This window comes from Geotrypetes seraphini, chromosome 6, assembly GCF_902459505.1.
Source record: "Geotrypetes seraphini chromosome 6, aGeoSer1.1, whole genome shotgun sequence".
Taxonomy (NCBI): Eukaryota; Metazoa; Chordata; class Amphibia; order Gymnophiona; family Dermophiidae; genus Geotrypetes; species Geotrypetes seraphini.
Window position 1 is genome coordinate 88907119 of NC_047089.1, and position 12099 is coordinate 88919217.

The 12099-nt window shown below is 40.4% G+C and overlaps 1 protein-coding gene across 12 annotated transcripts in view; it reads right to left on the bottom strand.

The window, feature by feature from the left end:
• Positions 1-12099, bottom strand: part of LMO7 (LIM domain 7) — a 444867-nt gene that overhangs the window by 22156 nt on the left and 410612 nt on the right. For all 12 annotated transcript variants that reach the window (XM_033950185.1, XM_033950181.1, XM_033950180.1 and 9 more), the window contains 2 exons: positions 9072-9122; positions 4254-4303 (listed from right to left, as the gene is read on the bottom strand). In XM_033950185.1, coding sequence (XP_033806076.1) covers positions 4254-4303; positions 9072-9122 — 101 coding nt within the window. The remainder of the gene's footprint in view (positions 1-4253; positions 4304-9071; positions 9123-12099) is intronic.

Here is a 12099-nt window from a genome sequence, read left to right on the forward strand (position 1 = left end):
TAATCCCCAAATCCCAAGGGAGCTCAGAACGGTTTACATGAATTTATTCAGGTACTCAAGCATTTTCCCTGTCTGTCCTGGTGGGCTCACAATCAATATAATGTACCTGGGGCAATGGGGGTGGGATTAAGTGAATTGCCCAGGTCACAAGGAGCAGCATGAGTTTGAACCCACATCCTCAGGGTTCTGAGGTTGTAGCTTTAACCACTGTGCTACACTTTCCCCCGCATGGGGAGGAGCCTAAGGCCTAATGCCCTGATACTCAACCTCCAACCCCATTATGCTGTTCCTTCCTTATATTAAGCTTTTGTAAACCGTGCCGAGCTCTATAATTATGGAGAGGATGCGGCATATAAACTTAAGGTTTAGTTTAGAGCCAATCAGGGCCGATGTCTCCAGCAGGTGTTCCTCCGACACCATGTTCTGGAGTCTCATCAAAAAGTTATCCAGCGAACCAAACATGGTGGGCTCAGGGTGCCGCAAGGCTCCAGCGGCTCTCCTAACACATCACTTCAGCATTAGAAGAAAAATTTTCCTCAAACACATAGGAAAAATGGAACCAGAAGAAAAACCCAAGAGAGCTTCCAGGCATCAGGTACGTGCAGCCATCTTGGATCCCAAGTTCTTCTTTAATTTTTAATATGCTTCATTCATGCTTAAAAGATATTAATTTAAATACTACATTAAAATATCCTGATTTTTTTTTTATTGAGCAAACAAAGTGAAGAGTGGCATGTTCTGTATTTCAAAAACTAGAGCTGATAGACGAAAACCGGTGCCATTTTTGGAATCAGCAAGTAGAACATACCCAGAAACAGGTCTAACATTTGAGGCATGAAAATGAGTGTTGGCCAGTGTTATTGACACTGTTAGGCCAAATGTTATTCTCACTCAGCTAGCAGTGGGCCAGCAAGCAAGGCTTGTATGCCAGCATAGGAAGGAGAATCATTCTGCTTCTCTCCATACTTAGCCGGGGATCACATTCTCCTACACCATGCCTAGAGCCATGTTATCTCTTCTGATACAAAATGAATCCTCACTCTGTAGGGAAATTCTTTCCAGAGCTGAAACTGCTCCTGCCTGTGAGTGAGAGAAGGCTATTGGAGTGCTCCCCCTGGAACCCTTGAGAAAGCCTCGTGTGAGGCGAAACAGGTCCCATCGGGCCAAAATGTTGTGGCAAGCAATTTCTAAGAATAATAAAGATAAAGATTAAGAATCACTGTGTGTCCTGTCTGAATTTCTGGATTTATGATAAAGAAGAGTTTCAGCTCTGGAAAGAATTTCCCTACAGAGTGAGGATTCATTTTGTTGCAAGATTGTTTATCACCTCACTTTCCGTCTTCACCATCCTTGCTTTAGTGATCTCTTCTGATACCCCAAGTCTACCTTCCATTTCGTGTTCTTCCCTTTGCAAACTGAAATGCTGTTGTCCAGTGGGAGGGCTTTCATTCCAGAAGAATGTACAGCTGAAAGCAGACTATCCTTGGAGCCAACAGAACATGCATATCTTATGCTGCCAATGCAAACTCTAAGGATCTGGTGACAAGATGAGTGAGAGCCAGAGCTAGAATCTGGGCTGCAGCCAAGCTTGACTCACATTTTAACACAGAAATTCAAGCAACCTTCAGAGTAGAATTTGGTGGCAGATGTAACTTAAAACAATTCACTTCATTTCCTGTTTTCTTAGACCCTTACAGAGCATGTCTTGACATCTAAATTGACAGCAACTATGAACTTATATGGTTCACCTTTTATTCAAAAGAACATAACTGCCATAGTGGATCAGATCAAGTGTCCATTATACCCAGGATCCTACTTCCAACAGTGACCAATCCAAGTTACAAGTACCTTGCAGGATCTCAACTAGCATCTAGTCTCCAAGCAGTTTATTCCAGGATGGTAATTCTCAATCCATACACCTAGCCTGTCAGGTTTCCTGGATACCTAAAATGAATATGCATGATATTGGCAAAAATAAAAAATAAAAATTGGAGGTAGTGCATGCAATCTCATGCATATTCATAATCTCCTCTGTTGTAGATCCAATTCTAACCAGCTGGGTGTGTCCCAAGAATGGGTTGAGAACTGTTCCAGAGATAAGAAGTGATGTCCCCAAGTCCACTTTAGTAATGGTTTATGGACTTTCCTCTCCATGAAATGTCCAAACACTCTTCAACTCAGTTGTAAGCACATGCAACAGCAAAATGTTTCAAAACTTAATTATTTGTAGGGCAGCCCTGCACAACATATGGCCTGTGGGCACATGCAGCCCAAAACGGCTCTCACTGCAGCCCGGCCCAATATGGCTCTCACCCCACTCTCCTGCTCGTCCTCTCTATTTTCACCTTTAAAAGCACTGCCGCCGCTTATCGAGGACCAACAAGCTAATTATGGCAACCTGCAGAGCGAACCTGACATCAGGGGCGGGACTGTGTCAGAGGGAACTTGTGTGGAGACTGACCCAGGTTCGCTCTGTAGGTTGCCATAATTAGCTTGTTGGTCCTCAATAAGCAGCGACGCTTTTAAAGGTGAGACTAGGGGGTAAGAGCAGGAGTATGAAGTGAGAGCCGTATCGGGCGTGGCGGTGGTCACAGCACAGAAGACGACCTCGTTGGGTATGGGAAGCAGTGGAGGTAAGGCCCCGCCCATCACAAGGGCCCCAGTGGGATGAGGATTGCCAGATATGCTGTATCTGGACACTGGGGGTGGGGACAGAAAAGGACCTTGAGGAGGGGTGGGAAAGCAGATTTGAACCAAAAGGGAGGGGGAAGATAGGCAGATGCTGGACTACGAAAGGGGTTAGAGAGGGGGAACATCCTGAACCGAGAAGAGAGAGATGCCAGGCCTTGGGGAGGTGGAAAACAAAGAGAGTGAGAGAGATAGACCTGGATCAAAGGTGGGAGGACTCAAAATGTTAGCAGAGGGGAAAAACCTGAAACAAAGGGGAGGCAGATGTTGGACTTGGGGGTGTATAGAGGGAAGAGAGAGAAAGAGACTGCAGAGAGGTAGAAAGATTCTGGACCAGGAAGGAAGGAAAGAGAGAGAGAAAGAGAAAAAGAGAGAGAGAGAGAGAGAGAGAGAGAGAAAGAAAGAAAAAGAGTAAGAGAGAAAGAGAGAGACCTGGACCAAAGGGAAAAGACAGGAGGCAGATGCTGGACTATGGGAGGTACAGAAGAGATAGAGGGGGGAGAAATCCTGAGGAAGAACAGAGAGATGGAAGATCATAACAGAGGCGGAAGAGAGAGGGAGATCTGGAAATAAAGGTGATGGTAGGTACAAAGGATAACTGACACTGGATCTGGGGAAGGTAAGCATAGGGAAAAGAGATGGAGACCTAGACCCAAAGGGGATGGGGCTGGATTGTAAAATAAAATGTTGGATGCACAGTCAGAAGGAAGTCCAACCAGAAACTAATTAAATCACCAAACAAAGGTAGGAAAAATGATTTTATTTTCAATTTAGTGATTGAAAGGTGTCAGTTTTGAGAATTTATATCTGCTGTGTGTATTGTGTGTATATGAAAAATGAAAAGAAAAAATTGCATTATAATTAGTAAAGGGGGTAGGATCTGGAGCAGAGCTTGGGTGGGTTTAGGGCAGAGCTTGGAAGGTCTGCTTAGCTTGAAGTAGTTGAGAAACACTGCTGTAGGCAATTAGCCGCCACCAGTGCCTCTCCTCTCCTGCTCTCTTCCCTGCTGGCACCCCCTACTAGCGTCTCAGGGCCCGTCTGGAAGGCCTCTGCGCATGCGCGGATGTCAACATGATGATGTCACACATGCGCGTGATGTCATCATGGCAATGTTCGCGCAATTCTGGGTGCATCGAGCCATGGCCACTACCTGCAGCCCTCGTACATTTTCCGACTTCGTTTCAGCCCCGGATCATATTTGAGTTGTGCAGGCCTGGTGTAGGGGACTTTTTTTTTTTTTTTTTCACTTATCTGTTTTAAATGTACTAGATAGTAACTTCATGGTGTGTCCCCTTGTCTTTGTACTTTTTAAAAAGAGTCAAAAACTGATTCCCGTTTACCTATTCCTCTACCCTCATATCACCAGGCTGAAGAGTCCTAGCTTCTTTTGTTTTTCCTCACAGAGTCATTAAAACTATTATAGAGTACCATGTATTTGTAGCAGCACTGAGAGAGGACAATTTTCAGACAACCAATTAGTATAAAGTGATTTTTACCATTCTAAATCACTTTGAAAATTGTCTGCACAATAGATTTTTATTACTATGTGTAGAACAAATACTCACCAGTTTTAGCATGACCATCATTCAAGTCTGATCCAGATCTTAATTTAGTCCTAAAATAAATACTGACAAAGTTAGCATATGGCAGTCAGTTAATGTAATTCATTTTTATAGGGTTCTATGCTACAAAACACTGGAAAAGTTCAAAAAGCTAGTCACAAATATACATCCCCCAAGCTAGTGGGGTTTTTTTTCTTTTTTTTTCATCTTCAGTGAATGCCACAGCTGAGATTTTACACAGCACAGGATCTTTGCAGAACTCTGCTGCATGCCTTATATTCTACCATTGTCGCTATGCTCACACTACCCCTTCTTCTCCCTATGTACACTAAAATTGCCTGCACATCTGACATCTATTTGTGTGAGTGGCAATACGTATACATTTCAAAATCCGAACGCACATGTACTAGTTTACTCCTACAAATAGTACAGGGAGAATTTAGGATATCATAACCCTGGAATGCTTCTAACTCATCTAGAAGCACCATGTGATCTTAAAGCTGGTACATACTGTACATTTAAGCTCACCACATATGGGCATGTCAACCATCTCGTAGCTTTGTAAATTGTCTTCCAATGCTTCTGTTATAGCCAACAGGATATATAATATTTTGCTTCTATTTCTGTGTTTTCCTAAAAATTAGATGGTGCTTTCTCTGCTCATTTGTGGGAAGTCTTCCCTTTGTTGACAAAATGTGCACCTTATCTATTTTACATAGCCTAAAAGCAGAGAATTGTATTAGTCCATTTGAATATGTAGAAACATGGGTTAACCACTAAGTTGTAGGCGATACCTTTTTATTTGATTACCTAATGTTTCTTTGATTAGCTTTCAAGTATTATCCTGTTTTCATTAGGTCTCCACTACAAAGATATAATCTACAACTTGGCTGTTGACCCTTACGAGAGTGGTTTGAAAAGTGTGGTAAAAAATAAAGCAAATTAAACAACGTAGTCTCCATCAAGGGCTATACACTTAGTTCAGCAAGTTTCTGGTTTTTGTGTATCATAGGAAAAATAGCTTAGTAAAAAACTCTAAACTCGCAGGACTAAGTGTTTAGCCCTTGATTGAGACTATGTTGTATAACTTGCTTTTTCACTAAACTTTTCAAACCTCCCTCATTTATTGCTTCTGATATACCATTTCTTTGAACATATCCAAAGAAATGGTTTAAAATTATAGGTTCAACAAAATTAAAATTTAACATAAATATAAAATATTTAAAAAGGAAAGAAAAGAATGGGTGTTAAGGAGGCAGTCTATCTCGAGATCTAGAGAAGAATTTAATTCATTATTTAATGCTGTTACAGTGGTCTCCATACTGTGATGTGTATGGAAGCCAGTTTGATGTGGGTGTAAACACCTCCCTCATTATTCGCAGGGAATAGGGGCAGAGCCGGACCGCGAATAGGGAAATACCGTAAATATCTGGATCTGATCCACCCCCGCCTCTCCCCGGCATCCAGGCCTTACCTGGTGGTCTAGCAGGCTTTTGGGGCAGGAGCAATCTTCCTACGCTCCTGCCCCGTGTAGACCGCCAATAGAAAATGGCTATAGGGAGTTCCCGTCGTAGTCTCGAGAGACTACAGGAGCTCACGGCAGCCATTTCCTATTGGCGATCTGCACGGGGCAGGAGCGTAGGAAGATCGCTCCTGCCCCGAAAGCCCGCTAGACCACCAGGTAAGGCCAAGATGCCAGAGGGAAGGCAAAATTATGGGGGGGGGGGGGGGGTTTCCCCTCCCCCCCAAAAAAATCCACAATTATGTGAAATCGCGAGTGGGGAAACCGCGAATGGGGAGGGAGAAGTGTAATATTAACAATTTAAGTGGAGTAAAATTCTGTTTTTGCTTACTGAACCTTTTACAAGTAAAAATTAGATTCAATGAATCCTTTATTTAGATTACAAGCTTTTTTTTTCTCCACCATCTTTCTGCTTTCCTAGCTTCTCTTTTCAATAAAGACAAGTCCTGATGATACCAAGCATATTTCTTTACACTGTCTTCAGGACTGAGTAATGGTACATGAGAATCTAAAGCCTGTCTTAAAGTAGAGCCCCATAGTTCTGCTTTTTTTTTATGAAGGAGTAAACTTCAAAGTCCAAACGGAATTGACAGTCAAAGAAATTGGGCGATGTCATTTTTCTGAAGAACATAATTTAGTAATGATAGTCCCTGCTGGAATATCATGGAGAAAGCATCCTCAAATAAAAACTAAGGAATGATCAGACCAAACAAGTGGTTGATGCCGTTATAAAAATAGTATTGCTCAATGATTGCTGTGTAAATTAAATGAAGTAGGCGTCCTCTTAAATATAAATTACAGGCCATCAATGAAAATCAAAAATTCCTTATCTGTTTCTACTTCTCCACTGTTGTACTACATGTAAGGTCTAGATTTTTAGGTCACTAGCTTCAATACCAATGAAGGATACTTGGAGATCCATAAACAGCATGTTACCGAGAAGTGGAATACCAGAAAGGCTAGTCATCATTGTCAAATGCCCTCAGTTTCCATCTTGTATTTTACTTTCTCTAAAGCTAGAGATACAGTCATATATACAAGCAAGTCTGTGTCCTTTAGTTCTCAGGAGGAAGTAATGAGAAAGCGAGGTTCCGCTACTAAACACATTAAGGCAACAATTTATTACTATTTATTTATTTAATTAATTTTCTATACCGTTCTCCCAGCGGAGCTCAGAACGGTTTACATGAATTTATTCAGGTACTCAAGCATTTTTCCCTGTCTGATAGAATACATTTTTTTTATTAACCTTTTTCTGTGCCTTAGTTCTCTATATTCTTATACCATTTCTGCTACTTGCTTGGAGACCAAAACAGCATAGTATTACTTTTCTTCCCTAAAATTTTATGTAATTTGAAGATTTTAATCACTAGTTCTATTACTATAGTTAAAAAACTGTAGAGAACAAAATGAAAAGTCCTCCACTACTTTGAAACGAATCTCTTCATAAAGTCAGTTAATAACCTCAAACAAAAACTCGTTTGATAGCTCCTCCATTTTGAGTTGCTTACTATGCTTGCTGGTAGTCTACCATACCAGTTATCAAACTTGTCCCATTGGTCCACAAATTAGTCAGATTTTCAGAATATCTCCAATGAATATGCATAAAATCCTAAAATAAAAAGCTTTTCACATAAATTTTACCAACTTATTAAATTTTTTTTATTAAATACTCATTTCATTAATTAATTAATAATGTCATATATTTATATTGTTAATAAACCACCTCACATTTCATACACGCTTCACATATACAAAGCCCCCCAGTTTGCACAAACCCTTTAAAAACAATACTTATAAAAATCCATGGGATGTTCCCCCGTATAGCCGGGTGCAACAATAACATCAATGTGCCTGAACTATAAACACTTCTTGGTTGAGTGAACTCTCAGTTCGCTTAATTTCCATCTGTCCATTTGTTCTCTTGCTAGTTCTCAACAGTCAAGTTTCTTCATTGTTCAAATAGTAAAGCCTAACAGTTCTGTGTTTCGCCAATAGGCGTCTTCAGGAGCTTCATCTGGTCATGGCTCCACTTTATCCACTTTATTTGATCTTTAGGTTACACATTTCATATGGTGTTATGTTTTATGATAACTGTTACCTTCATTTCTTTTCAGTATGGTTTGATTTTATTGAAGGATTTATATTTTAATTCTTGGCCATATATTTATATCATGCTCTTATATGATGTTATGTTTTTATGCTTTTTATGATAGTTGTTATCTTCATTTTTTGAGGTATATTTTATACCTTGTTTACCATGGTAGGTGCTCTCTCATCACAAAACAATGTTACGAATTCGGCACCTTTTGCTAACAGAGTCTCACTTGTTACCCCTGTGTCACGTTCTTCTGTTTTCTGTTCTTTCAGTGTTGACTTTTATATTTTTTATTTATCTTTGGTTCACTGCATGTTCCTTTCCTTGTGTTTAGTAAATTATTTTCATTTATTATATATTTTTATTATTTTTATTTTGTATTGTGGTTTTCTAATATATATCATTCTTTCTTTTTTTGTCACATGATCACACTTCCTTCAAGCATGGCATGATAACACCATCTTTTCATTTCACTCAGTTTTTTATTTCACTAAGTTCTTTAGTTTTTAATATTGCCAATATTGTCCATATTATTTCAGTATTGCATTTTATTTACTAGGACCCCTGACGAAGGCATGTTGTCCGAAACACGGACCGTGTTGAGTCCCTTGGTTGGTAAAAAGGTTTTTATATTACTGCATTTTAACTTTGGAATAATAAATTTTTGCCTGCATTGTGTACATTGTCTGCTGTTTTTGTTTGGTTTTCCACTTTATCCTAAACACAAGTGTTTATTCATTATACAGCATGTATAAAAGCAGCATACATGGACGAGATGTCCAAACCAGAATCTATCAGCAGCAACAAACTGAGAGACTTGTATATAATGGAGATGAAGACATGCAGACTTGTCTTGTGTGCATTCATTACGGATATCCTAAAAATCTGACTGGTTGGTAGTCCTCCAGGACAGGTTTGGGAACCACTGGACTTTACAGCATCCCAACAAGTGCTTCTTTCCCCATAATGCATTGATTTTGCTCTACACTTTGGCACCCTCTACTCAAAAATGTTTTTGCCTTTGTATGTGACTCCCCCACGTCATAAAGCTAAATTCTCACTACATTATATGCATTTGACTCCTCACAAAAGGATGAGGAGGTGTTGTATGTTCACATTTCTATCCTTTCACTTACTCTTGCTTTCCAACTGAAACTATTTCCATCTTGACACCAAGTTATATACACAGGGTGCTACTCACCTATCTGAAGCATAGCTGTCCATCTCATCAAGATCTCTGGAGTTACTAGGCCTACAGAAGAACAAATATATAAAGTATAAAATCCAAACTCAGAAGGTATAGAATCATATCCTAAATTTAAAACAATGACAAAATTAAAGATTAAATAATGGTTTTCCTTTTTTTTTTATAACAGCCCCTAGAGAGTTTCATATTAGTTTTCCAAAAGCTGAGCAATTACTGCACTTGGAGTGGAGCAGTCAATCAAAGAGCAATTCTACAACTGGGGACCCCCTCCTTTTAAGTGCCAGTTGTACATGTGAATGGACAGAATATCTACACTTTTATGGATTAAGTTTACATTTATGTGCATAAAGCAGCTCATTGCTATTCTGTAAGGATATGCACACACTCAAAGGGGATATTAACATGGACATATCATAGGAAGGGCATTGACAGTGTTGCCACTTACACCTGTCTTTGCCATATTTAAGTGTTCAATTATGTCAGGTATATACTAAACTAAACTAAACCTTAAGTTTGTATACCGCATCTTCTCCACAATCATAGAGCTCGGCACAGTTTACAGGAACTGAAATAGAAAAAGGAACTCCAATGAAGGGTTACAGGACTTAGTATAAAGAATGTTTAGAGGGACTTAGTATACCAAAGAGGGAGGAAGTATTATATTTTTGAGAATAGCCAAGTTTTCAGATGTTTACGGAAAAGTTGGAGGGAGCCCAGATTCCGAAGTGGGGTGGTAAGATTATTCCAGAGTTCTGTGATTCTGAAGGAGAGGGATGTCCCTAATTTTCCTGCATGGCATATGCCTTTTAATGAGGGGAAAGATAGTTTCAATTTTTGGGTGGATCTGGTGGTATTAGGATTCGAGGAATTCCAAGAAAGTGGAATAAGGGGAGGAAGGATGCCGTGTAGGATCTTGAAAGTTAAGCAGGCACATTTAAAGTGAACCCTGGAGATTACTGGCAGCCAGTGAAGCTTAGACAGGAGCGGGGAGACATGGTCAAATTTACTTTTTGCGAAGATTAGCTTAGCCGCGGTATTCTGAAACCACTGGAGTCTTTGAAGGCTTTTCTTTGTTAGGCTTAAGTAGATAGAGTTGCAATAGTCCAGTCTGGAAAGGATGATGGATTGTACAAGGACAGCACAGTGTTGTTGATGGAAGCAGGATCTCACTTTCCTCAGCATGTGAAGGCTGAAAAAACATATTTTTTTACCAAGGAGTTGAGGTGGTCATTGAAGGACAGTGTAGAGTCAATGATGATGCCCAGAACTTTGCTTGAGAACTCAAGCTGCAGTGTGGGGCCAGAGGACAGTGGGATGAGGGTGGGTAGTTGGTATAATTTTGGGACGAGCCAAAATAGTTTCGTTTTGGACTCGTTCAGTTTCATTTGTACGGTGTGGGCCCAGGATTAGAGGTTCGTTATACATGAGGATATGTTCTCAGAGAGGTTAGTGAGGTTTGAGTCGGTCTCGAGGAGGACAAGGATGTCATCAGCATAAGTGTAAAGTGTTTCTAGGGGGGATAGATGGAAGAGTTTCAGGGAGGACATATAGATGTTGAAAAGAATAGGAGATAGAGGTGAGCCCTGCGGGACTCCACATATCGGTTTCCAAGGGGAGGATGGGGTGCCATTCATGTTAACAGTGTAAGAGCGGGAACGTAAGAATTTTGAGAACCAGTCTGGGACTGTGGAGTTAATGCCTATATCTCAGAAAGTTGGAAAACTAGAATATCATGATGGACAACGTCAAAAGCTGCCGAAAGGTCGAATTGTAGAAGAATAGTGAACTTATTACGAGAATGAAGTTGTTGAACCTTTGAGATTAATGAGGCCAATAGGGATTCAGTGCTGAAGTTGGGTCTAAAGCCATATTGATAAGGTAGGAGAATGGAGAATCTCTCTAAATAGGATGAGAGTTGGGTAGATATGATGGACTCTAGCATCTTGGTCAGAAGAGGAATATTAGCTATTGGGCGATAGCTGGATGGTGTGGAAGGGTCTAGATCAGCTTTTTGCAGTAGTGGGGTCAAGGCAATATGTCCCATTTCTGCAGAAAATAGGCCCGATAGTAGGGCAGAGTTTATTTGGTAAGAGATGAGATGGCCTGTGCGGGAATTTTCTCGTATAGATAGGAGAGGAATGGGTCCAAGGTACAGTTGCAGGATTTCAGTTTGAGGCAGAGTTTAAAGACCTGGGATTCGGATATGTGCTCAAAGGCAGTCCAGGATCTGTCGACTGGGTAGGGTTGGAGGCAATCAGGGTAGGATTGGAGTCGGTGGGCACCAGAGAGTTGTAGGAGACTGCAGGTGGGAAGGAGCATCTTAACCTTTTCCTATCATAATAAATTTTACGTTACGCTGGTTCCAATCGTAATTATTTTAGCCAAGTTTTGTATTATTCACCGTTATCATTTATGGCTATTGTAAACATAATGTAAATAAGTCAAGTCTGTAAATTCAAATATTTTGTGTTTCTGGCTCTTTATTAGTCCATACAGACTATTTATCCACAATGGCAATAACATTTTTGGAATGTCCTGTCATCTGGGACACACGATAGGAAAAGGTTAAGGTAGTGCCTTTTCGTTGAAGAATTTTGCTAGATCGTAGGCTGATGGAGAGGAGGGGAGCATAGTGGAGTCATTTTTAGAGGTTAAAGAGCGCCAGATGTTAAACAATGTACTGCTCTGGTTGTTGGATCTGGAGATTTTATCATCGTAGAAGTTCTTCCTTGCTTTTTTTAGTACTGTATTGTAGAACTTAATATTGATCTTCCAGGACTGTCTATCTGTAGGGGATTTCGATTTTTTTCCATTTGCGCTCCAGAACTTGACATTTCTGTTTCAGTTCTCTGTGATATGGAAGGTACCACGGGGCCTTACGGGAGTAGGAAACGGTGTTAGTGGAGAGTGGGGTGAGGGAGTGTTAGTGGTCTCGAAGTTGTGCCAATTGATTTCTGGATCTACAGGCTTAGGAACGGAGGAGAATTGGTTGAGAAATTTGGTCCAGAACAATTCGCTCATA